Source organism: Alligator mississippiensis, chromosome 13 (assembly GCF_030867095.1).
Source record: "Alligator mississippiensis isolate rAllMis1 chromosome 13, rAllMis1, whole genome shotgun sequence".
NCBI classification, from domain to species: Eukaryota; Metazoa; Chordata; order Crocodylia; family Alligatoridae; genus Alligator; species Alligator mississippiensis.
In genome coordinates, this window is record NC_081836.1 from 25,181,756 (window position 1) to 25,209,277 (window position 27,522).

At 50.6% G+C, this 27,522-nt stretch overlaps 1 protein-coding gene across 3 annotated transcripts in view; it reads right to left on the reverse strand.

Annotated features, from left to right (window-relative positions):
- Positions 1-27,522, reverse strand: part of LOC102574404 (mitochondrial import inner membrane translocase subunit TIM16) — a 217,098-nt gene that overhangs the window by 179,049 nt on the left and 10,527 nt on the right. For 2 of the 3 annotated variants that reach the window (XR_009456312.1, XM_059716485.1), the window contains exons 2-6: positions 25,268-25,364; positions 23,359-23,433; positions 19,096-19,166; positions 18,030-18,213; positions 16,419-16,495 (exon numbers count right to left, since the gene is read on the reverse strand). Coding sequence is in view for 1 of the 3 variants with exons in the window: in XM_059716485.1 (XP_059572468.1) it covers positions 16,419-16,495; positions 18,030-18,213; positions 19,096-19,166; positions 23,359-23,433; positions 25,268-25,364 (504 nt within the window). In the remaining 2 variants the exon portion in view is untranslated. The remainder of the gene's footprint in view (positions 1-16,418; positions 16,496-18,029; positions 18,214-19,095; positions 19,167-23,358; positions 23,434-25,267; positions 25,365-27,522) is intronic. The other variant, XR_009456313.1, reaches the window with a different exon arrangement.

A 27,522-nucleotide genomic window follows, 5' to 3' on the forward strand; every position in this document is an offset into this window, starting at 1 on the left:
CACAAATGGGCACTCCCCAAGCCTCCTCCCAAGAGGCTAGAGGCAGGCAGGGGGAAATTGGGGGTCACTCCTTAGACCCCCATGCATTATTTTCAGGTGGGAACCCTGCCCCGCTGCAGCAGGACCTGTCCGAAGGCAGCAGGCTCCAAAAGTCTGAGTGAGGGAAGACAAGAACAGAAGCTACAGAAGGCCAGAGGAGACACCTGGCGGCATACAGCAAGTAAGGGTAGGGACAGGATTTGGGCCTGTCCTGGAGCGGAGTCTTCCGGGAGCTCCCTTGCTGGCAGCAGCCCAGATGGCCATGAGGAGAGGGGCCCCAACAACAGCTACACCAGGGATGGGCAATTATTTGGGCCCATGGGCCACATAGGCAGTTCTGGGGATCCGTTGTGGGCCGGTCAGCACTTTCTTCCCACCACCACCAATCACAGCATTAGTCCCAGCCCCAGCCCACCCCATGCCTACTCCAGACTCGTCCTGGCTGGAGTGGAACAGCTGGAACCTGCGCAGCACGCAGCCCCATCCCCAGTCCATCCGCCCATGCTGAGCAGCAGCAGGGAAGAAGCTGCTGCTCGGCGTGGGGGAAAAGCGGCCGCCTTCCCCTCACCACTGCCGGGATCTTCTTGCTGCAGCTGCCCAGAGCCCATGCTGTGGTTGCCCTGAGGCCACCATCAGGACCACCTTCGGGCCACTCAGAAGGGTAGTGGTGGCAGTGCAGAAGAGCCGCAGGGCAGCCTGGTGGGCTCTGGGCAACAGCAGCAAGAAGGACCTGGCAGCAGGATGGGGGATGGGCTGTTTTTCTCCTGGGCCTAGCAGCAGCTTCTGCCTGGCCACCGCCATTGCTGCCTCTGCTCAGCATGGGCAGGCAGGTCTGACACAGGCATGGGGCAGGCCAGGGGCAGGGCTGCATACACGGGTTCCAGCTGGTCCAGAGCCGGTCTGCTTCACCGGGGTGAGTCTGGAGCAGGCACAGGGTGGGCCAGGGACAGGGCTGTGCATGCATGTCCCTGCCAGTACCAGGTGGCCGGGGCCACAGGCAGCAGCAGCCAGAAAGGAAGTCCAGCTGTGGAGCCACCACACCCCACTGCGTGCCCAGGGGGCAACGGGACACAACATGGGCCAGACAGTGCTTGGGCTAGGCAAAACCAAGGGACTCACTGCAGGCTGGACAGTTTTTCCGTGGGCCAGATGAGGCCCACGGACCATATTATGCCCACCCAAGCTACGCTCTCCTCAGGGAAGTACTTTCTATCTAGCTCCTGGTGTAAAAAGTGAGTGCTGGAGAATCTTGTGACCGGCCATCTGCCTACTCCATGTGCAATCTACACCTCCCAGTCCCCCCGCTTGGCACAATCCACCCTACTGCTCAGCAAGGACAGATGTGTGCACCCTATAGCATTAACACAGTGACTCAAAGTTCCCAGGACCCTAGCATCAGTATGCTGGGTGGGCTGTCTCTACACCCCTGCAGCATCCCCAGAGCTCCAATGCCCTGCAAACTACTAGCAGGCCACTGCTGCCAAAAATCAGGCCTATTATCAATACAGCCCTGTAATCAATGAGGGTGGAGCACAGACAAGGACCCTGACACTGGCTCTTGATCCAGCTCTGAGCCCTCATCTTCCAGCCTGGTAAAAGCAGACACTCTGGGAACATGGCACGCAGCATGAGGGAGCAGAGGCCAGAAGTCCTGTCTGCACTCAGTTCCTTTTATCTCATTCCCTTTGTGCAGTCTCCATTATCTCAGTCAGGAAGAAATCATCTTATTATCTATTTTGTCGGCTCTTTGCCCTGGAATGGCCCCATAAACTAACAGGAGCCTATGCAGGCAGCTGTGGAAGTGGCCAAGGTGTGTGGGAGCAAGGGAGGGGATCCAGCAGCGAAACCACTAACAGTTGCAAATATAACACAAAGGTTTTAGAAACATGGGCCAGCCTGGATGCTGGGTAAGCTCTTCCTGGGGAAGAAGGAACTGGAAATGCCTGGGAATTGGGCCCTTGGCCTACAGAACCAGGACCCAGAAGTGGTGTGATCGAGCCATGGCCACCTCACTCTTCTGGAATCAGCCCTTGCTCTCTGTCTTGCCTTATTTTCTAGCACAAGATGTCCAGGGCAGGAAGCCCATCACTGACACCAGTTCTGCACCCATTATTACTTGTACTGGGGAAGCACTGAAGGGCACTAGGCCCATTGGCTTTGGCACTGTAAAGACCAATGTCCACCAGTTCACGGCCTGTCAACTTTAAGCAAAACCCCAGTGTGGGCTTGAAAGTGACTGGCTAAAGCGTTGATAAAATGGGTCATCTGTTCTTTCCACATCTTTGTGAAGGACAGAGAAGCCCTGCAAGATGGGACACTGAACAGTGTTTTAAACTACAGGAATAGCAGGAGTATCAAAGCCATGACAACTCTGCCCCGCTCCAGCGCTGGGGGAGGGTGACTCACTAAGAAGGGTGTGACAGGTCTCATGGCCACAGGGGTGGCCATGACACCCCCTAGTGGCCCTGCAGCTCCTGCCCAGCCTATACTCTAGTGCAGGGGTAGGCAAAATACAGCCTGCAGGCCGAATCCAGCCTGCCAGGCCATTCTATCCAGTCTACGGGGCCCCTAAAAAATCTAGAAAATTATATTTATCTGCCCCAGCTGCGTGTCAAAATGACAGGAGCTGGGGGCGGTAAGACCCAGGGGAAGCCACAGCAGGCTCATGCAATAAAAAGGCCCACCTGGCCCTGCCCCCCAGCAATGTTTGCCATGGCTGCCTGCCCAGAGTCTGTGCTGCGCTAGGCTGTGGTGTGGCTCCTTCACCGCCAGCTCTGTCCTGCCCAGCGCAGCTGCAGCAAACACTGCCAGGCAGCAGCAAGGGGGGGTGGCGCTTTCCTCCACAATGAGCAGCAGTTTGTACCCAATGGCTGTTGCTGCTCAGCCTAACAGGTGAACTGGGGTCCAATGCAGGGCCCAGGCTCAGCAGCAGTGGGAGGGAACAAACTGCTGCTCAACATGGGAGAAAAGTGGCACCTCCCCCTCCCGCTGCCTCTGCTTGCTCTTCATTGCCACTGCTACCCCACGGGGCGGCAGTGACACGACGGAGAGGCAAGACATCCCCACATAGGCTCTAGGCAGCTGCAGCAGGGAGCACTGGCCACAGAGGGGAGGGCTGCTTTTGCCCCGCGCTGAGCAGCAGTTTGTTCCCTGCCGTCGCTGCTCAGCACAGATGGGCAAGTGCAGGGTGCACAGGGGCTGCTTATGCTCATCTCCGCCTGTACCGCAGGGCTGGGTCAGGTGGGAATTGGAGTGAGCTGGTGCACGGAAGCCTGCAGCAGCCAGACAAGAATGCAGAGCGGCGCTGGTGGGGCCCAGAGTGGGGTGGCAGGAGCACAGTGTCCCAGCCGACAGGTGCTCTATGGAGCCAGCTCCCCTTTCTCTGCTGGCGCAGCCCAGCCCTGGTCCACAGATCAGGGGTTCCCAACCATCAGGCTGTGGCCTGGCAGGTTGGCTGCCGGGCCTTGGCTCCTCGCAGCTGGCAGTCACATGCAGGTGGTGGGGCAGCCCCAGGAGGGAGGCAGCTGGCTCTCTGCGCCCCATCCCACTCCTGCTGCAATGGCCACACCCGACAAGGTGATGCTCGCACACCAGGTACCAGGGCAGGACCCCCCAGCCCCACCTGCAGCTGGGAGCAGGGGGATGCAGGCAGGGAAATGTCTGAGGCAGAAGACAGCAAGGCAGCTCTGCTACTTGCTCCTAGGAAAGGCAGCAAAGCCCCTTCTTCCCAGGCAGCCCCAGCTGGGTCCCCCCAGGCCACCGCCTGTGCAGCCCCCTCCACTGCAGGGTCAGGTCCCCCAATGCCCCAACCCAATCTGATCCTTGCAACCCTGCCCCCCCATATAAATACATTGAAATATATAAATTAAATTTAAAGATGTAAATTAGATAGTTTGTAGGTCCGCAGTATAAAAAGGTTGGAAACCCCTGCCATAGACCCCTGCTAGCCCCCTCCATGCTCCTACAGCCCCACTCTGGGCCCCACTGGTGCTGGCCCCAGGAAATTGGTGTAGGCCCCACACTCCCACTCGCTTCGACTCACCCCCCTCACACCCCCGCTTTCCACACTTTCCTGCCCACCTGCTGGCCACTCTGCACCACATGGTTCCCATACCCACACACACATATCCCCACAAACCCCCATACCCACCCACCCATCCACAGCTCCCCACAAACCCCACACCACCCACCCGTACCCCACAACACCCTTGCACACCCCACATAGTATATGAGTAACACTGCATTTTAAGCTATTATGCAATCACTTCTACATATACAGCACAAACGCACACAAATCAGGACAAAAATATATATTTTTAATTAAATTAAAATATATAATTATGGGTGTTTGATTTTTAGTATATACTTTGTTTTTTTCCCCTAAGATGGCAAACCCTCTTCCACAAAGGAGTATTTCCAGGGGCAGGGGGAGGGACTTTTGGTGGCAAAGGTCAGAGGGGTTAGGGGTGGGACTTCCAGTCCCAAAATGGTTAGGGGTGGGACTTCCAACCCAAAACCAGCACACAAGAAAGCTCCAAAGTTGGGGACACTAGGAGAGCCACTCTTGCAAGAGCTGAAGGAATGGTTCTCCCTCAGCATGACAGGAAATCAAGGGTCTCAATTGGAGGACTCAGGTGCCGATACAATAATGCCAGGAGCATGGGGAACGAGGAGGAGCTAGCCTTCCTACTCTCCAGTGGGCATTACAATCTAGTAGGGATTATGGAAACCTGGTTGGGACTCCTCACATGATTGGAACGTAGCCAGAGGGCTACACCCTACATGGAAGGGACCGAGTAGGGAAGAAAGTTGGAGATGCAGCTCTCTCCGAGGAAGCAGTACACCTCCTTGGAGGCCAATATCAGCTCCAAAGAAGAACAGCTCGAAACCCCCTGGGTCAAATTATGGGGAGGACGCAGTGAGAGCGACCTAACTGTAGGTGTATACTACAGACCACCAAACAAGGGGGAGGAGCTCGATCTGGAGTTCTCTCAAAAACTGTCAGAGGCCATGTGCACACAGAACATGGTCGTCACAGGTGACTTCAATTACCCAGACATCTCCTGGGAAGAACACTTGGCTAAGTCGAATCGGTCGCATTGCTGCCTGACCTGTATTGAAGAGCTCTACCTAAGACTCAGGAAGTGCACGCGGCAACCAGAAGTAATGCTCTCCTAGACTTGATCTTGGCCGAAGGAGACAATCTGGTGAGTAACTTGAATATAGAGGGTAGCCTAGGTGACAGTGAACACGAAACCATCATGTTCACTGTCTGTCACAAGGCAGGCAAATCAGCTACTAGGGTTGAAGTTTTGGTCTTCAAAAAAGCGAATTTCAACAAGCTCAGGGCAATAGTAGGGGAAGTGCTGCGAGACCAAGGACCGAAGGTGAAAGGGGTGCATGAAGAGTGGTTGTTCCTCAAGGACACGAACCTCAATGCACAAAAGAAGTCCATTCCCATGCAGGAGAAAGGTAGCAAAAGGGCTGGTAATCCCTTTTGGTTTAAAAGGGATATCATGGTCCTCCTGAAAAAGAAGAAAGAGGCATACAAACGATGGAAGCTTGGGACAGTCCCTAAGGAGGACCATACGACAATGGCCCACACTTGTAGGGAGCAGATTAGAAAGGCTAAGGCGGTGACTGAATTTAAACTAGCAACAGAAATCAAGGACAATAAGAAGTCCTTCTTTAGGTATGTAGGGAACAGGAGGAAAACAAATGGAAGCATGGGCCCCTTTGCTTAATAACTCAGGGCAGCTGGTTACTGACACTCAGGAGAAAACTGAGCTCCTGAATTACTACTTTGTTTCAGTATTTCACTGGACTAAGGGGAAAATCATAGTAGATAAGGTTCAGAATGGTTATGGTGGATCTGACTGCTCTCCTACTGCTGAGGTTGAGCTGGTATGTGATCAGTTAGAAAAGTTAGACATTTATAAGTCAGCAGGACTGGATGAACTTAACCCGAGAGTGCTGAAGAAGCTGTCCAAAGTCATAATGGACCTCTGGTGAAACTCTTCCAAAACTCATAGCACTCAGGGGAGGTCCCTGAAGACTGGAAGAGGGCCAATGTTTTGCCCATCTTCAAAAAGGGGAGGAGAGAGGATGTGGGCAACTATAAGCCAGTTAGCCTAATTTCTATCCCAGGGAAAACCTGGAAAAATTCATCAAGGAGTCTATGTGCAATAATGATTGCAGAAGGTAGGATTCTGAACAACAGCCAGCATGGCTTCATCATGGGCAGGTCTTGTCTTACCAACCTCATCCCCTTCTACAACCAGGTAACTCACCACTTGGATAAGAGAGAGAAGGTCAACATTGTACACCTACACTTCCAAAAGGCCTTTGATCTGGTATCCCATGATGTTCTTACGGGAAAATTGGAGGATTGTGGGCTTAACCGCTTGACATTTAGGAGGGTAGGAATCTAGCTGCTGGGTAGGACCCAGAGAGTTCTAATGAATGGATCTATGTTGTCCTGGCAAGAAGTGGTCAGTGGTGTCCCTCAGGGGTCTGTGCTTGGTCCAGTGCTTTTCAACGTCTTTACCAATTATTTGGATATGGGAGTGAAAAGCTCACTGGCCAAGTTTGTGGACACCACCAAGTTAGGGGGAGCATAGTCATGCTGGAAAATATGTTGCAGATATAGGCAGACCTAGTCAGGCTGGCAAGTTGGGTGGACCAGAGCAGATGAAGTTCAACATTGAGAAGTGTAAAGTGCTCCATCTGGGGATGATCCCCAACATACTTACAGGCTCGGTGGTGCCAAACTGACTAGCACCATGACTGAAAGGGACCTAGGGGTAATAATAGACCATAGCATGGACATGAGCCATCAGTGTGATGCTGTAGCCGGCAGGGCAAACAATACTCTGGCATGCATCAACTGATTAATCTCAAGCAAAACCAAGGAAATGATTCTTCCATTTTACTCAGTATTGGTGAAACTGCAGCTGAAGTACTGCATCCAGTTCTGAACGCTGCACTTCAACAAGGATGTGGAAAAGCTTGAAAGAGTCCAGAGAAGAGCCACCCATATGATCAGAGACTTGCAATGCAAGCCATACAAGGAAAAGCTGAGGGACTTGGGTCTCTTCAGCCTGAAAAAAAGAAGGATGAGCGGGGACTTCATAGCAGCTTACCGCTACATCAGGGGAATACATTAAGGGCTCGGTGAACAACTGTTCACCAGGACACCCTTGGGGAAAACCAAGAGTAATATCCACAAACTCCTGGAAGACAGTTTCAGACTGAACACTAGGAAAAACGTCTTCACAGTTAGGGTGTACAGACTGTGGAATAAACTCCCTCCAGAGGTGGTGCAATCATCTACCCTGGAAATCTTCAAGAGGAGACTGGATGATCAACTTGATGTGGTCACCTGACCCCAGCTGTCTTTTCTGCCTAGTGAAGGGCCACTGGACCCGATGATCTTGCAAGGTCCCTTCCGGTCCCGTACAATCTATGAATCCAGCCCTCAGGGTTGATAAGTCTCTCTTGGCCTGACTAGGCCCCTGTATTGTATATGTAGCCTTAAGGGCAAAGTGTGTGCCTTCTTTTCCTCCCCTACACCACACCCCAAGCCTTGTGGATGTCACAATAGCATGGTTGCCTCTGTCAGGGCCTTGGCCTCAGCCCCATCAGTCTCTGCCCCTTTATTCTTGCTAGGCCTTCTAGCCTAGGCCCGCTGCATTGGACCTGACTTTGAGGCACTAGCTTCAATCTATTACCTTCAGTCACCAGGCCCCTAGCCCATCTGCCAGGCCCCTGGCCCCTGTACGTCCTCTTAAGTGCCAGGCCACTGGCCCCTATCTCGCTGTGCTCCTGCACTCCACCTCTCTCTGGGCTCAACAATAGCTTAGGCCTTGAGTCTGCTCCTGGCATGGCTCAAGGCAGTCGCATGCCACTCAGGCACTAATGAGACCTCTAAAACCCCCCCTACAGTCCCAACCCAATCCACCAGAGTAAATAGGAACAAATTATAAGCCTCGGGGGTACAACAGAAACACAAACAACAGCTGAAACAGCTCTTTGCCCCTTGAAGACAGCAAAGTTTCCTCATCTCCTAGAGGGTTATCTTCCTGCCCAGGGCTATTCCCTAGCCTATATACTCAGCCCTCTTGGGCTCTTGGACCCTCTGGTAGGCACCTCAATCCTCCACAGTTAACATAAAACAAAGGCCACTTGCCTATAATCCAGCCTCTCTCTGCCCAGGGCACTTGCCTTTCTTCTCAGGCCTGCAAAGCAGTTTACCTAAATCCAGGTCCCTTCAGGAGTCCTGCTACCCTGCAGCCAGGAGCTCCTCACTTCTTGAATGCTGGGGAAAGACTCCCTGACCAGTGCAGGCTCTGGGCTTATATAGTTCCAGCCTGAGCCCATCTTGTCTCTCATTAGCTCCCCTCTGCCACCTGCAAGCAGCCTCTCAGGCTGCTTGCTCTCTTAGAGAAGCAGGCACATCCCAGTGCCCTGCTACAAAAGGCTCCTTTGAAGAATGTTGTAGGGTGACTAGAAACTCTTCTTGAAACTTGTGCTCTTGGCTCTTGCAGCATCACCACTCTGCAAAGCAGAGACCTGCCAGCCTCAGCATTCCTGACATGAAAGAGCAAGCAAAACTTCATCTTTAAGAAGTTCCAGGTCTTCCTGGTGCACCAGAAGGCAGCAAAGGGCAAATCATAGAATCATAGAAAATGAGGGTTGGAAAGGACCTCAGGAGGTCACATCTAGTCCAACCTGCTGCTTAAGTCAGGACCACCCCCAACTAGATCATCCCAGCCAGGGTTTTGTCAAGCCAGGCCTTAAAAACCTCCAAAGATAGAGATTCTACCACCTCTCTAGGTAACCTGTTCCAGTACTTCACCACCCTCCCAGTGAAAAAGTTTTTCCTAATATTGAACCTAAACCTCCCTTGCTGCAGCATGAGACCATCACTTCTTGTTCTGTCATGTCACCACTGAGTACAATCTAGCTCCATCCTCTTTGGAACCACCTTTCAGGTAGTTAAAGGCTGCTAATAAATGCTCCGTTTCTTCCTTTCACAATCATTCCTCAGCCTCTGAGTGCTCCACACTAGACCTCAAATCACAAGGCAAACCAAGAGTTGGCAAGAGCCAATGGACTTGCTGGCATTACTTTAACCCCAAGGCTCCTGCAAAGGCCACTCTTCCCAGAGGAAGTGATTGGACTACCAGGGGCTCTAACAGAGTGCCCACCTGCATGCTAGAGCCAGACCTGTCTGTGCCCACTATAATTTCACTAGTTCTCTCTCCACACAGGGCTGGGGTGTCTTGAGCAAAGGGGTCATCAGATTCTTTTCTAGGCACATACAGATGCCAGGTGTAACAAGTGTGCTCCTGACCACAGCCAAGGAGCAGGTAGTGATTAGGTGCATGGAGCAAGACATTTCTGGATCACAGAATCAGTGGTCCTGCAGACTCTAGGCCTCTGGGACTATTTGGCCTGATGCACACAGGCCTGGGGCTTGCTTCTCTCACTAGGGCTGGGCCTTCAGAACCCCATAGCCTCATCCCCTTCCCCACTCCCATGCCCATACTGACAATCCCTAGCATCCAATCCTGGTCTCAGGGACATGGGAAGTGCCCACTGTAGTGCAACGACTTTATTCCCAAGTCAGGGCAGGATCAGGACATCAGGGAGGAAGAGGAGGTAGCATTACTGTTATACCCTAAATTTAAAGGGCTCACTGTCCTGGTGCTCTAGTGGACCCAAGCACTACTACTTCTTTTAGCTGTTCCCCACCCACATCCTGTGCTACTGAAGCAGCAGAGACAAGACTACCACTGGCAAACAGATCAACTAGGCCAGAAAGGGATCCTAGCAATGCCCTGCATTCTGGTGGAATCAGTGTCCACCTCACCCAAATCTAATCTGTAATGGAAGTTGCATGGTGCTGGCCAGAAGACAGTACAGAGACCTCTAAGCAAGTTGATGTAGGATAATCTGTCCCCGCAGTAGGTTTCCTCCTGACCACACTACAGAGATCAGTTGAAGAGGAGAAGCATGAACACTACCCCCTCCCACATTTTTAAGCATTAACAAGAAAATCCAGCCTCCAAGATCTAGGTAGCAAGCCCCACACTCTGGCAATACGCTATAAGGAAAAGCACTTCTGTCAGTTAGGATTTTCCCAGCTCTTCACTTTTACCCAAAGTCCCCTCAGTTTTGTGACCTACATGAGACAGAATGGGGCATCCAAGACCCCGAGCCTAGGCCCTGCTATCACAGGTACATCACACAATTCTTGAAACTAGTTCAATGCTGAGGCAGGTAGAATGGCAGCTCCTGCTCCTCTGTCCCTCCCTATTTCCTCAGCTAATGGCTGGCATCTCTGCAGTGAACACCCTCTGAGAAGATCAGTTTACCATTGTCACCACTGGGGTGGGGGAGAAAACTGGTCCAAGGGAAGCATGCTTGAGAGCCACATGTGCTGGTGCTGCATCTCCTGATCAAGACCCCTTTGTATTGGCCAGAACTGATGGCTGGGGAGAAACCTTCCAAGTGTATGCCAGCGTGACAGAGCCATCACTGAGCCAGCAGATTAGCAAACAGCCACCAAATCAGGCATCCGTCCCTGTTCATTCAGCTGAGCAGGCTCTTAAACCAGGCTCCAATGGACAGGAGCACAGAGGAAGAGCTGTGTCCTCCATGCAGTACAAACACAGCTGGAAAGACTCAGCTTTCTCCCTGTGCACACAGAAGACTGCCCTGGTAAGGGTTCCCTGCCCAGAGGGGCTCTGGGCCCTGCCATCACAGGGAAGGGAGCTCAGTAGAAAGCACCTGCTGTGTAACCGCTGGGCATATTAAAATATAAAGCAAAGAGTTCCTGCTTGAGCTGTCCAGAGCCAAGATGTCCTGGCCTTCCCCTTAGGGAAGGGGGAGCACCAATGGCACAGGCCTGCCAGGGGGCTTCCATCATAGAATCATAGAAGTAGGGTCGGAAGGGACCTTGTAGATCTTCAAGTCCGATCCCCTGCCTGGGCAGGAGGGAAACTGGGCTCAAGTGACCCCAGCCAGGTAGGCATCGAGCCGCTTCTTAAAGACCCCCAGGGTAGGAGCCAGCACCACTTCCCTTGGAAGTCGGTTCCAGATCCTAGCCGCCCTAACTGTGAAGTAGTTCCTACGGATGTCTAATCTAAACCTACTCTCCAACAACTTGTGGCCGTTATTCCTTGTTATCCCGGGGGGCACTAGGGGAAACAAGGTCTGAAGATGATTAGGCTTGATCAGGCTGAAGATGATTAGGTTTGACTATCACAAAGCAGCCTCCTGGAGGGAGAGGGGTGGCTGTCCCATGGTGCTAGCTGCAGCACAAAGAATGGGGTGTTGGCAGGGATGGGATGGAGTGGCTGGACACCATGCTGCACTCATCTCTCAGACAGCAAGGATAGTGCACTGCATATCCAGCAGTGGCTCTACAGGAGAGCCCAGCATGACCAAAGCCCAGAGGGGTGCTGGGGAGTCCTGCAGCCTGGCTCTGATGCTGCCCATCACACAAGCAGAGAGTTACAGGCAGGTCATAGGTGTGTCGAGGGCGCCACCTAGTGCCAGTAACTGCTCCTGTCCCCCAAACACCTTCTCCTTTCTGGCCAGCAGATGGTTCCAGCTGCTCTAGGGTTTCACCCCTTCAAACCTAGGTTAGCACTGAACTGGGCTAGAACATGGCCTCTCTCTGCCCTTGCTAACTGGGAAAGACCACCCCAACTGTTTGCACAGGCAGTGTGTGTGACAGCCCCCTGAACGAAAGGCTGAAACCATTGGTCTACCCTGGATACAACCATCCATTTCCCCTGGGGCCTGCAGACTGCTGGTTCCCATGCAGCTTGACAGTCTCCCAACAGCATCCCCAGCCCTCCCAGGTTCCTCCCACCAGCTCCGGAATCTAAATCTCCCCACCTCCTCCAGAATGGCTCTGGGAGGCCCACGCCTCCAGGGTATCAACCTGGTCTTTGATCCAGAGCCAGTTGCACTGCTTCCCATAGGCATCTACATCCCCACAGTCCCAGCAGAGTGCAGCTGCAAAAGGAAATGCAACTCACACTTCAGACAGGACTGGCTGGGGTGGCGGGGAGAGATTTACCTTCTTTCTGCACTATGCCACAATGGCCTTGGAAACTTTCAAATGTATTCCCTACCTCAGTGGCCCACGCACTTTACCATATGCGGCCTTTCCAAGAAGTCTTCATTTATACCCATCCCAGGATTCAGCATGACCCAGGACATGGGGCACCTGGCAGAATGATTTCCAACCTCTGTGATAAAAGGTGATCACTGCAGAGATGTATCACAGCAAAGCCAACACTCATGGACTCGCTGTCCATTGGTGGTGCCTGCTGGTACAGTCCAGAGTCTGTAATGCAGGATGAAAGGGAGGGAGTGGGGAAAAGTAGGGGCAGATCCAGGGAGGTACACTGGTACAGCTGCACTCCCCTTTGATTCCTGGTCTACCCCCAGTTTAAAACCAACTGCCTGGCAGTGGCAGCAGCATTTCTATTCTATTCTATTCTATTCAGTTCTGAGGGAGTCAATTGACTTCATGGCTCATTGTCATCTACATGATCCTTTCTAAATCCTTTTTCTACAGGTATTAATGACCCTCTCTTTTTTTGTAATGATCTTGATGTTCCACCAATCAAACTAATCTTTGTGCTGCCATTCTGCTGTCTGTTAGCTGCTCCTGGGAATTAAGCTCTTATTCACAGCCCTGCAGACTGTTTTGAATTCATTCCAATGAAGTTATTGTTTTTGCTTCAATTAAACTCAATACTAGAGCTGTAGGCCCCTGGCAGATCAGTGAAGCTTCTAGTTTATTTTTAACTGAAAAAAAATGTGTTGTTTTATAGGTGATGATGAACCTCACCATCTGCACCCCCTTTTCAAAATTCTTGATCTGCCCATGGTGGGAAGGGGAGATGGATGAAGAGGAATAAAGCCAGCCAAATGGGATGTTAGAGGAGGGGGGAAGGTAAGAGTTGGAAAGAGCATCTGGAGTCAGTCCCTTTAAAACTTAGGTGATGGCTGGACACTAGGGCTGTGTGAAATTTCAGCAACTGTTTCAATTTGGAGGTGCTTCAGCCCATTTTGCTGACCGAAACATTGAATCCGAAATAGAACAGAAAGCTTCGAAACATCTCCGAAACAAAACAAAACCATCCAAATAGTTTCGGAAATGTTTCGAAATGCTTCGGAGGCTCCCCCCAAGAATAGTCTGGCACAGCCCCGCAGACCTCCTTTTAAAGTGCCAGGAAGCTGGGGCTGGGTGGGGGAGGGGGCCGGGCAGGGCAGCCACGGGGGCTTCTCCCACAGCTACCCCCACCGGGGCAGAGCCAGGCACACCCCGAGGAGCCGCGGGAGAAGCCTCCATGGCTGCCCTGCCTGTCCCCGTCCCCCGCCCCTTAAAAAAAGCCCTGCGCTCACCAGCCACAGCAGCGATTGGGGCCTCCTGTTACAGCTGGATATGGCCATTCTCAAGGCAAAGCAGGTCAGTACAGCATTCTCCTTTTACAACACCTCACAGCAGGGCACAGGCCAGCAGTGCTGGCTGATGTGACCTCTCTGCAATCTCACTCCTATAACAAGAGTGCTAATGAAAAAAGAATGTAAAGAGACCAAGTGCTCAGTACATGTCAGTAACCTGACAGTGTCCCTACAAGCAAGCCCCTATGCCCAAGAGACTGCACGGGGCACAGGAATACAATGACAGCATGCTTAGACACCCACAGACATAAGCTCAAGCCTCCCTAGTTACTTTTGGTACATTTCATTCATGATCTAGGTCAAGAAGCTCTGTTTCCATGTTGCAAAGAGGCCCTGTTTTCTGGGACTTCCACACCTTCAGAATGTGCCTAATAGATTTCCTTGTTCAAATTCAGAGAGAGAAACAAAGCAACAGAGAAAATCCTGAGTTGCCTTTACTGACTGCACTACAAACCTGCTCTGGCAACTGAATTTCTGAATATCTATGAAGCTAGTAAACGCACAACTGTCAGACAAAGGCTGGGTCTGGTAAGTGGTAGCATCTTAAAAATATCCAGGAGATGAAAGCTGCAAGACTCCAGCAATGATAAACTTTTGCACAATGGGACAGTACTATGAATGGAATCCCTAGCTGGCAAGTGGCATGGCTAGCAGGGGAAATGCCCGTTATCAACTATGGTGCTGTCCTCTTGAAAGCTGCCAAGCATGTCACAGCTAGATCTTGTTTCCAGCCTTAATCTATGGCTGATCAAGTTCTAGAGCTCTTGCCAGAGGACTAGAGTGGTACCTAGGCAAGCAGCCAAGAGCACTGCACAGTTTTCCCCCTCCACAGCATGGCATGGCACTCAGATAGTGAAGCCTGTTACCCAGATTACAGGTAATCTTGGGGGCACACTACTAACAATAGATAGAAACAGGTTTACAGCCCAACATTTTATTTGCTTGCACTTTAAAACATACCTAATTGTTTATCCCAAAGTCTATCTAGCTTGGGAGGAGAGTGACACACAGATTGGCAGCAGGTCTTCTTGAATTTGCTGAGTTCTCTAAATTTCCCTCCAGTCTATATCCAGTACTTATACGTGGCTGATTCTAATTCTAATAAATGATCTCCAATTCATTTTAATCTCCGATTGAAAGTTTCTTTGTTTTACTGAAACTTTTGGAACTGGACTAAACCAGATCTCTTATGGACTTGGAAGTTGTCATTTAGTTGGGATTTATATACTTGGGAAAGAAAGAGGGAGGATTTCTTATCTCCTTTCCTTCCCCACTGTCGAGTGCTGCTCAACACTAGTCTGTTTCTTCTTTACCTTAGTTTATGGTCTTCTTTGACAAGGCTGTTCTTGTTTTTACAAGTTATCTAAGCATCTTAACAAAAATGTATATATGATAGCAAGATAACATCTAATATATCTCCTTTCAGGCCTTATGCTTTGTTTAATTGTTTGATGGCTTCTTTCACTTTGCTGACCAAGTTAATTGTCACATCTGTAAAGGTTCAAAACACGGTCACACAGAAACAAGTTTGGGGGCTTTCTGCTTAGCCACAGTTCTGCAGCTTGTCCTAAGACCCTTGAAAATGGCCAAGGTTGGCAACAAGCCCTAAGTCAAGCTCTGCTCTCACAACTTTTGCCCACACAAACATTTGACCAGTCATGGCTGGGCAGCATGCAAGGTGAAAGAATGGGTGAAGCCCTCCCACCTCCCAACTACCTCTTCCCTCACCTGCAGAGATACTTGGGAAATTTCTTCTACAGATAAGCCAAGAAAGTAAACTCTTGCTGGAGATAAACTGTTCCCTTGGGGCAAAGGGACACTTTCTATATCATGCCTGTGGAGTTATGGCCACAGGGAAAGAGCATAACCCTCCACAAGGGTATTTCCCATCCCCAATCTCCATCTGCTTTTGAAAGCCTCTTGGAGAAGATCTACACTGTTCTTTAGGAACAGAATTTCAGATTTCAAACTGGCCTCCAGGACACGGGCCAACCTCTCAAAACTGCACAACAAGCAAGTTTATATAACCACAGGGAAACAATATCTACTGTTTACACACAGCTTTTCATCCTGAAGGATCCTGAAATGGTTTGTAAGCACATAAGAACCTATCACTGAAATGCAGCTGCCTCTTGGGTGCAACAGCACAGAGCATGGCTATATGGCAGTCAAGGACAGTTCACAAATACCACAGCCAACTGAAGCTGCAGGGGGAACTGGAGGAAGCAGGATAATTCCTGGTGATGGTATGTGAGTAGGGCCCCAGGGTAGCCAGCCCAACTGCTACAGAGAGCATCAGTTTCATGTGGGTCTTTAGTGCCCACAAGCCAGCAGGCCTTCAGTATTAAGTGATTTTCCAGGGGAGGCAAGAACAGTAAAAGTCACTGGAGTGGGCCTTCCCCCCAGTGTGGGGACTCAATGATTAAGATCTAATTTAAGCTCCCTGAGGAATAGGGATGACAAGAATGGAAGACACCATGAGCTGCTTTTACTATATGCTCATGGGAGAGGCACCAGGGCTCTTTAGGAGCACAGTAAGCAATTTCAACCAGGAGCTGAAGACAGCTAGAGTACAGATAGCAACTGCTCTGCATATCCTGCTCTTGTGGATAAAGCCCATACTGTTGGAATTCCAGCCTTGTGATCCTGGGGAATGAACTTTGCAGGGAATGGCATGTGAAAAAGGAGAGAGGAGGGCACTTGTCGCAAGAGGTGTTTGACCATCTTCCCACTGCCTTTCTGAACAATAAACTCCCAAAGCCTCTGCCATCACCTCTCATATGTAGTTGTCTATCACCTGAATACATCTGCTCAGGAAAGGACATTCAGGATTTCTCCCCTGCTTGCCCTCCAGCTCACCCACCACAGGAAACACCTGCCCTACTCACCTTACAGGAAGTGCCAAGGAGGGCACCATCTTGTTTCCAGGCCAAACTCTGGAGCTGGTCACCATGAGATTCCAGTTCTAGAGGAAGAACAAGGTGATAGACAACTAAGTGGGAACAGCTTTCAACCAGTTAAGGATGGATAGACAACTAAGTAGGAACAGCTTTCAATCAGTTATACGACTTCATTACAAACCACTTCAAAGTCCAGAAATTTATTGTATCTCAGCATTTCCCACAAATTAGTAAATTTTGCATCAAAACATGTACTAACTTGTTTTCCATCCAAGCAGTTTAGTTTTCCAGAATGGAAAATATTGCTGGACTTGAAGGAAAAAGAATTCTCCAGATTGAGCTCAGATTTCACTTTCACTACAACAAATCCCAGCTTGCATACAAAACCAGAATATTTCTGAAGGTTTTCCAAACCAAACAATTTAAGCCAATTTGAACCAAGTTCCAAGAACACAAACATGTGGAAGTGCTCTGAAATTCAGCCATTCTGACTGCATGCCCTTGAGCTGGATTCATACTTTCTGAAGGACAAAGTTTCCATAGCTCATTGCCAATCCTCTGCAATGGGTCTTTTAATAAGGAATTCATAACATGCTTTTGGCTTTCTGGAACAGGATCACTGTTGGTCACAGGAAATCTGAGGAGGAATTCAGTACCAGGCTGAGAGAAAGTCTGGCTATTCAGGCAAGGTGACAGGAGACAGGCCTAACAAACCTGGAAAGTGGAACAGAAACAAGTTGGTAGGCCCTCATACTGCCCAAAGCAATGATGCCAGTGGCTTCCTCATCTACTGTTACTGGAGGCGTTTACGTGTGGCAGCTTTCTTAAAGGGAGTAACCCATAGGTAGGGCTGGTTCCTTGCGATGACAGTGGTGTGTACAGTGACCTGAAGGGAGGCTGCAGAGGTTTGGTTCAATTTTCTTTTTTGGCTCTCCCTGGAACCTTAAGCCTAAACATCCATCATCAGGCAGCTTAGAAGGAAGAGGAAGGGGGAAGCAATTTGTGCAGCACACTCGTGCTCAGACACTACCAGAAAAAACACATCTCATACCCAAGACAGTCTAGACCAGTGTTTCTCAACCTTTTCCACCAAGGCACACCTCCATAACTTTTATGAATTTAGCAGAACCCTGTCTGAGAACTGCTAAGCTAGAATCTAGCTGGTTCCAGATGAAGGCAGCAGGGACAGAAATTCACCCTGCTGCGCCCTGCTCTTTCCGCTGTCTGCCCCCACCCTCACCCTGTACCTGAGGGGTCAAGCACAGCCCCTGTCATTGAGACTACCTCTCCGGAGCATCAGCACACCCCAGTCAAAATCTTCTGCCTGAGCTACAGCAAAAGGCAGGGACAGAATATTGTAATTTTAACTTCCCATGCCCTCCAGGACTGCCTATGACTAAAGTTTGGAAGCAACAAGGTCCTTCAGAAAAAGGCAAAACCCACAAACAAAGGAAGGGGCAAACTCCTGAAAAGTTGCTGATGCAGCAAACTGGCAGGAGTTTGTGCAGCTGAGAGGATATTTGCTTGTGCATTCAGGCAGGAGATGCCACGCTTAGCCCTCAAGACAACATTCCCCTGAGCCAGAATGACTCTGCCTACCTGTCAGGGACTGCTGCTGGGCCACGTCCCAGATCTTCACTGTCCTGCCAGCTCCGCTCGCCAGCACACCATCTGCAGTGGAGTGGAACTGGAGCATGTCCACTTGGCACCCCTCAGGCCCCAGGATCACCCCCGCACAGGCAGGCAAGTCCTGACCATTTTCAGACAGACACCACACTTTCACCTGCAGGCCAAGATGTACAAGAGTGATCCCTAAGAGCCTTTAGGAAACCCTCTGCCTACACCCTGGTCTCCCATCTCCATGCCATGAGCATGAAGTTGCATCTGCCACTGGCCCTAGGCTCACATGGAGCTCTCAGTGCTCAGGTGCAGCAGCCACATACCAAGCGCTCTCCTGCCACATCCAGTTGGTAGGTTGTGTCTTGCCATTCATTTCTTAGGCCTTTGTGCCCCCAGAAAGAGCCACAGGTAACTCAGCAGGGCCCCCATTTCAAGTGAATTGGGCTCAGGGCCCTCAGTGAACTTGAGGAGACCAAGCTAAGTGGCAGGTCAAGCTGTTTCCTCTGCTACATGTCCTTCCCTTCCCAACATGTGCACAAAGCTCACAGACATCCCACATCCTTTATGCTTGGGACAACCCACCCTTCTGCCTTCCCCTGCTCCAGAGACTCCTTTGATGACCCCTCTGAACACCATGGCTTGAAGCTGGCAGCAGCTCACAATTCCCATCATCTGTCCCTTTGCTGTATGTACTCCATGCAAACACTGGGCCTGCATCTATCTGAGCAACCCGAGTAGATGTTAACTGCACATCCCTCCAAAGCAGGGAGCCCATTTCATCTTCATGGCCCCTGGCAGCCTTCTACTCCAAACATCATGTCCAGACCACACTCTGCCTCTACCTTCACTCCAGACCTCAGCCTGAACTCCTCTCAGTGCCCCTCCTGAGTTACCTGTGAAGGCACTGACAATCCACATAAACAGACTCCCAGGAACCAGCTGGCAGTATCAAGAGCTAACCCCAGGACAAGGGGGGCAGGACAGCTCCTCTAGTCAAGTGACTCTACATGCAGTCCCCTCGGTTACCACTTCACTGTACACTCACCGTCTTATCAGCAGAGCCTGTCGCCAGTAACAGCTGGTCAAATGGAGAGAAGTCAAAGTCTGTCACCGTATCTGAAGGGAAGAGAAGTTTAATTCCTGGCTCCCTGAAAGGATGCACTTGCTGCAGCACAACTATCCCCTCACCCTGGCCTACCAGGGCCTTATCATCCACCCCCCAGCCCTATGCCTCAAGCTGTGCTTACACAAGCAAAGACACCCTGGCAGAGAAGACCACCCAGGGCGGTCCTCCAAAGGGTTACAGGTTCAGTTCCCACAAACAGCCAGAAGGTTGGACCCTGAGTAGAGCCACTTCAGGAGAAGAAAGATGCTCTCTGGCATTTCAACCAATTGCTAACCCACTGCAGGGAGTTTCCCCAAGTACTGATCTGCCTATGGACAGGGGAGTGCTTTCTTTAGGTCTGACAGGGGACACTGAGCAGACATGCTGTCCACTCTGCTTCTCCCTGTGGATGGCTTAAAACCTTTTGGGGCAGGGCTGAAGTCAAATGCCTAGGATGCTGGTATAAAAAGTCCTTTGTAAAAAGTATTCAAATCCCTCATGGAAGGCTGAAAATTTGTCCAGACCCACTGCACTAATAGTCACCAGGACAGACAAGACAACACTCTGAGTTTTTAAACACTGACCAGAGCTAACCCCTTCCCTCAACACATTTCAAGCCTCCTGTATCCACCATAAAGCAGTGAACAACAGGCATGAGTCCAATTTGTTTTCCCCACCGCAGCTCTCCTGTAAAGAAAGGCAATGGGATGTCTGGCTAATTGAGGGGAGCAATTAGAGTGAACATCTGCAGGGACTTGACAATGGCAGTAAATAAGGCTGAGCCAGCCAGCAGCTTGCCCAGACAGTAGTGGGCACAGCACGCAGAGAGGCATCTGTGTTGGTACATAATGCTGGGGTTTGAAGCCCTGCTTGGGTGAGCAATTCTGCTGGGAACAAAATCCCCTTTGTGATTCCCTGGCTCTGTTTGTCTGCAGATGAGGCGCTCCTTATAACTCTGTTGGCAGGGACCTGTGAGACAGAGGCTGGCACCATAACTAACAGCCCCTCTGATGCATCTGGCATGCTCAAGAAAGTAGGTCACTGCTTACTTCTCCATTCACACACAAGATCCAAGGCCGGAAGACAAAAAAAAATTATCTGCATGCTGGAGGAAGTTATCTGCTGCATGTTTGCCCTGAAAAATCCTTCCCCAGTCCCAGCAAGCAGCCTGCTCTCAGACATGCCAGCAGACTTCACAGGGATTACACTGACAGCCCAGGATGTGGCACAGCTGCACTTGCTTTCTTCCCTAGCATATCACTTGCCAGGATATTGGGTTACAAATGTCTCCTTTCTAGCCAGCCGCTCATAGTCAGAAGCCCACTTCTCACAGCCAAACTACAGATGTGACAGCAAGCATGGATGAGCATAGGAGAGGATGGCTCCCTTCCAAGTCACCAGATCAAATCTAGATCAGGTCATTTGTCACTTAAGTTTGCTGCCAGCCAGTGGCTGTTGGGCAGTCTGTGAAATGAGGCTGGGCTGGGCGAGGTTGTCCCATTCTAAGCCTATAGGAGTCTGTCTCATAACCCTGCCCCTTATTAGCCTTCTCAGAAAAGCTGTCAAACCTCCCTGCTGTCTTTCAGCAGCACTGGGCCTTGCAGGTTAGGAGAGCCAGATCAAGACAGGGTGCCAGTACAGTGAAAAGCTGCACCTGGCCTGCACCCAGAGAAGAGTCAGGCTGCAGGGCTGCTGCAAGCAGCATGCACCTACAGCAACATCAGATGCATATGACCCAAGACCCTTTTATGAAAAAGCAGTTTGGATCACTTCTATACAAGCACTGAGCTGGCATGCACAGCATCACAAGCTGATCGCCTGCTGCAGACAGCTCAAAAAAGAAAGGTGGGACAACCTGGGTTTTTAATGGGACTGAGGGGCCTTCAGACCCACAATGGAAATGTAAGCCCACTGTCAAGAATGATCCATGACCACACACCAGTGGGACAAGGCAGGGACTATCTTCCATTTCCACCTCCTTCACAATGAAGAGAGATCCAGTAAGGAGATGCTGCCAACCTAGTTTTTGGTAAGAGATGTTTGTAGTAAACGGACCAAGATTTGGTGCTTTCGTTAAGAGAAGAACCTTCGCCAGCTGTAAGATCCTAAAGAGCCACATGTTGCTCCTAGGGGAGACCCAAAAAAGGGACACAAATCCATCCAGCCCCACTAAACTGGCAAAGAATGAGAGAGAAAACTAGTCCATTCCTGGAGAAAGTACAAAGTGACCTTCCCCCTGGATGGTGTGAAGGGTCACTAGGATCACAGGAAGGCATGGGGCTTGTTCAAACTGATGCTTTGATAATGATAATCCTCTTAGGAAAGCCTCTCAGACTAACTGGACAGACTCCAAGATTTACCCCTCCCAGGAAAGAGTCCAAACAGAGTTTTAGGAAGCGAGAAGTAACTGCTGATTGAGGCAAGAGATGCACCTAACAACCAAGGGCAAGAAGCTTTGGTGGCACATCTGGAAGCAGCATGTTTAACAAGAGACCAACATCATTTGTTCCTATGCCACCTAGCCTGGCAATCCCGAAGATGGGCCTGGGCCACTGGCTTTGATTGCTTTTTAATTACAGATTGGGACTGTTGGCTCCTTTGCAGATGAAGCCCCATCTCCCCTACTACGCAACTCAACTTTCTCAGCTTGGCATTTGCCACAGGGACATGGACAACTACAGAAGCCCTAAGCAACTGAACAAAAACCCTGCCAGCTGAAGCATGCTCATGCATACCACCACAAGCGAAGGCAAGACAAGAGGAAGGCACCAAGGGGCCCATGCCAAGGGTGTCGGGAGATGGGCCCTCCATCTCAGAAGGCACCAACACCTTTGCCAGGGTTATGATGCTGTTCCTGCCACATAGGAATGAGGCACCTTGAGGGGATGTAGGCAGTACACTTAGCATGATGTGCACATTCCTCACCTTCCTCCTGACCCTGCACTACATAGCCAGAGCCCTGAATCCATCCCAGCCTGGATGCAGTGAACACCAATGTTCACACATCCTGAACAGTCAATGCTGCCACAGTGGACTTGCAGACCCCAGGTCCTTCCCAGGTGTACTACTGCGACTGCCTCCAATCTTCCCCACCAGCAACTGCCCTTTCCAAGCAATAGCTTGTTTAGTCACAAGACTAGTTAGATCATTCACTGTCCATGTTTCTCTCAAAACTCTGCTCCCTAAATGCTGTCACCACCCACCTGACATATTTCCTCTTGGATTTTCCCCTTGGCATCCAACAACCCCTCCTGACACACTAATTTATTTCTACACGCATTCCCTTTTTGGCTGGTCTCTGCCATCTACATTTTTACTGTTTGCTAGCCCTACCTTGAGACAGCCTCTCTGTGCCATTCTATATAATATAAGTCTAGAATGTTGTCCCCCCAGTAACTTTCCCCTTTCTTCAGTTCACCTTGCTAGAGTATGTTGTGTGGCTGGTGCTGTTGTAGCTGTTGTGCTTACAAAGAGCAATTTAATAAACACACAGTAAGGAAAGTAAAAGGGGCCTGTTAAAGAGACTTACCAGGAACAAGATGTGACCCATTACACAAAGGACCACCAGAGTTACACGCCACAGTCCCACTGCAAGCTAGTGGGATGTGGTAGCTAGTCCCGTCAGATTCCTTAGCCAATGGGTCAACTTTTTTTAGACTCTAGGCACCCTTTAGAAAATGCTAGTTTTCTTCATTTTCACTTTTTGTGCAGAAAAATGACAGAGCAATTATTCTGTTGCAAAGAACTCAAAAAGAGCACATCAGGTCAGAATGGTTTTAATACTGTTGATTTATATTTGAAACCTCTGGCTTATCTTGTCAAACACAGTTACACATCTAACAGAGCTAACACTGCATGGCATCCCATGGCACCCTTGAAAGCCCCTAGTTGAGGATGCCATGCATTCAAAGGTTGACACACATTCAAAGTACCACATAGATACTAATCCTCAAAAGAACCCAGTGCAGCAGGAATGGGAAATACTATGACAACCTGGAGGTGCTCTGACGGGTGACATACAAGAGTTAGCAGTGTCCTGCATCAACATGTGACCCTTCTGCTATGTTCCAAGCCGATTAGAGCATAGCTCCTTGCTGATGCTGAGAAGCCTGGAATTTAATACCGGATACTTGGATCCTGGAGTGAGATGTGTCATGAATACAACAAGCTAATAAGTTTGGGTGTGGTGAGTACCCAGCTCACCTGAATGGCAGCGCAGCTGAGACACAGCCCTCTTGCCTCCATCTTGGCAGTCCAGGGGTACGACACCCAACACACCTTGCAGGAGGAAACACAATATTAGGTTATAAGTTGCCTGCTGTCCAACCCAACAGAGCCAGCCCTAACTGGTCACGCCAGCTCCTATCAACTGGGACTGCCCTACACTACACACCACTAGTATTTGATACCTGGCCAGGCAGGAGGTTGGAAACTAAAATGTGCCTGATACCAAGTCAGTCAGGTGTTCCATTCTCCCATATAATCCAGGTTACAGGCCCACAGAATGGCCAAAGGCAATCTCATGTTTGCTTCAAAATGGCCAACATCTCCTACAGAGTCACAGGTAAAGCCTTGAGGATCCTGGGTAGGCATATGCATGGTCTCCACCGCTGAGGCTGAGCAAGGCATTGGCTAAATGTGTCACAACTGGCTAAGAGAAGCAAGGTGATCTGTCTGTTTTATACTGGTTATGTCTGAAGCAGACAGTTATCAGGAAGACCCAAACAAATGTAGGTCACCTTGGTCCATTTAGAACAATTCAGCTATGTTCTTTTTTGGCCTGTTGTCCAGTAAAGACTGAGCCCATGTTCAGCCCCTGCTCACTTTCAGGAAGACAGCTCAGGCCAGTCTCAATAAGTCCCAGGAGCTCAGCAATGCAGGCTGGGTCAGTGTCTGAACAGGGGAAGCTAGCAATGGAAGACCCAGAGCAAGGACATGAGAATGACACTTTGTGCATGGCTTGCATCCATGTGACTCTGTGCTGAGCTAATCCTCCATGTGTGTGGGACTGCAGAGGAGCCACCTTTCAGACGGGACTTAATGGAGGTCATGAACACTGCATATCTAATGATCTTATTGCTACCTGCAGGCTCCCTGCCTCCACTTTCACCTTTTGTCTGCTGCATTGTGTAATCAGCTTGGAAGATCCCATAGGCCTTTTAGACAGCATCCGGCATTCTTTAGTGCTCTAGCAAAAATACCCTGGGACATGTTAAGGGCTACAAAGCATGTTTGGTGAGAAAACAGGGCTCCACCAGAGTGTAAAACAACTACCACCCCTGAGCTAGCTCTGAGACAGCTGCCTCAGTAAAACTCCCTGCCAGGAAATGTACAGCAGATAAAACCTGACTTCACCCAAACAGGAGCAGGTTTAAAGAATCAAGCCAAACCTTTTCTCTGACCCTGCAACAGTGTCACTCACCCTGGGACCGCTCTTTCACAAGGGCCTTTTCAGCTAAGGAATAGGGACTATTTACAAGTCAAATCTGGTGCAGCCTGTTAGCAAGAGGTGTGTGGGTGGAGTGAGACAGTGGTAGGAGCCCAGGCAACAACAAGCAGGAGTCTGGGCTGCATGAGAGTATCAGTAAGTCTCCTACTGCCAGAACAAACCAGTGGATGCTAGCAGTCCTGCAAGTCTTCTGGCACAGGCCAGGACCCCTAAGTCACCAGAGGGCAGCCTAAACCCACTGCCTTTTTAACCCCTTTGGCCTCCCCATAGGCCAGCCACGATACAAAACGAGTGGCTTGTGAGAAGCTCTGCAGGCATAAGATGCTCACATGTCTGATATGCACCTGTGTCAACAAGGTTAAGAGGCCTGTGATTCACTCCCAGGTCAGCCACAGACCTTCTCTGTGGTGTGGGGCAAATCACTTCATTCGTCAGGGCCTCAGACCCCCTCTAACATGGGAATGATCTCTCCCTTCTCTCACTCTTTACATCTCTGGTCTATTAAACTGGAATCTCTTCAGGACAGAAACTAACTGTGTGTGTACAGCACCTTGTACAACAGGTCACCAATCTCACTTGGTGGCCTAATGTCAGCTCCAGGGTCAGCATATCCACTGCCTGCACTGCACACGCACCCAAGGCAGCCTCCTCCAACAGCCTTACCTGCTGAATCAGCATTAAACGCTATCAAGCGGCAGCTGGCCTTGATCTGGTTCCCATAGGAGACAGTGCTGCCAGCTCGGATATCCCCAATCCAGGCCTAGAATCAAGAGAAAAAATCCCTATTAAAAGAAACTGATGCCTCTGGGACAGCCCCGACACACCGCACAGGAGCTTTGCACATGCTGGGGAGGGAGGGAGGAGAGGCACGGCTGCCAAGCCTGATCACAAGTGCAACAACCCTGTCTCCTTGTCCCACAACACACCAATGCTGGCACAGTTGCCCCTGCACTCCCCCATGTGCCACATACCAAAGCAGGGTTGGGCAGGAGGAGAGCTGGCAGGTCCTCTCAGCATTATACCTGCTCACCACTCTGCAGATCTTGAAACAGTAGCCAGCTCCAAAGGAACAGCTGCACCATCCAGTGACCTCCTGCCCACACCCAGCCCAGCGGGGCTCTCAGGAGGCATGCCCAGGCATGCTATATGAGCACCCCAGATGCAAAGATGTTCTGGATAGGCACGTAGGGCTGAAAAGCGCTGGGAGCTCTCTAAATAATGCTCCTCCCAACCAGGGGAGTAAGGGGGGGGGAACCAAGGCTGTGATTCCCCAGCACCCCCACCAGCCAGTCAGTTCCCAAGTACTGCTACCCACAAGAATCCTGTACCAATAGCTCCACCATGCATACGCCTTCTTCTCCAATGGCCCCTTTCCAACTTGGAGCAGGGGAACCCCCACATCATCCAGGCCAGATCTGCCCATGTTACGGCAGGGCTCTCAGCGCTCTGCTTCCGGCTGACAACACACTGGCAAAGCCCTGCACATTAACCATGATGAACAGACAGTGATCTTCACCAGGGCTACAGAAATAGATGTCAATGACGGGACCTCTGCAAAGCAAAACAGGCATCCTCCTCCCATTCCATGTTAACAGATGGGGCAGGCAGCATCCCCTGAGGGTCACCGCTCAAAGCTGCCTATGTAGGAACAAAAGGGAATGGATAGTGCACGCTCACTTGAGTTGAAAGCCAAGGACTCGGAACTCTGCTACTAGCCCAGGGGTCAGGTATGTTTTTGAGCCAAAAACACCCACAACCTTAACCTGCAAGATGTTGGTGTGCCACAGGTGTGTGGCGGGGTAGCTGCGAGGGGCTCGATTCTTGTTGTGGCAGTGCAGACCCAACCACTTTCTAGCCGTCTGCCCCGAGGTGCATGTGCCAAACAAAATGCCTTCATGTGCCACACTCTGGCATGTGCGCTGGGGGTTGCCTACCCCTGTGCTAGCCCATTTTTCAGAGCCAGGGGCCTACAAGTTGCAATTAACTATAAGGCTCCTGGTATCACAAGACACAACAGAAGCCCACTGCAGACTTACAGCTTTACATGATTAAAACAAACCCCTAATGTTTAAACAGTGATGCAGGATCTCCCCCATTCATGGGACTCATAAGAAAGAAACTGCTATGTTCTGCACTCCCTAGCCAGTCTGGAAGCATGGCCCCATGCACAGCACACCGCAGTCAAGCCTCACGCTGTGATCTTGGCTTACCATAGAAGGGCCTCATACCCATTAGGAAAAGGCACAACCCATGGCCAGGTGCAGACAGGCAGATGCAGCAACAGCAGCTTCTAATCAGGATACCTTGAATAAGCTTAGAACCAATAAGCCCCTCCCAAGGTTCTGGCCATCCTAGACAGACATTGGACAAATGCCCACCCTCACCAGAGCTGGCAAAAGTTTATGCAAGCTCCTGTGGTTGCTCCCATTAACCCAGGGGTGTCAAATTTGCCCTGTGCCCAAGGCTCCCTGTGGGTTAGATTTGAATGCAGCAGTGGTGGCAGTAGCTGCAGGAGTTAAAGCAACCACCACTCATCCCCTGCTGCTGACATGTCCCCAGCAGAGCTCCCAGATTTCAGTGGTGGGCCCTGGCCCCAAAATGGCAGGCCCCTCTACCATCCCCAGGGGCCACATGACATTGTTCTGTGAGCCAAATGTTTGACATCCCTGCCTTAGGCTAGTAATACTAAACTGTATTAGGACCCACCCTCCAGCAGCTAGCTCTCTGAAACCTGAAGCCTGTTAGACACTGGGAATATCACTGCTACAAAGAGGAGATGGAATAGGATCGCTAAGATTATGAACTTCCACCCCACTCCCAGAAATCTTCTCAGCTCCCCAGATAGCATGCATGCCCCACCCAGGTTTGTATGATAGTGCAACACACCTGTCCACCCCAAACCTGTTCAGAGGCAGTAG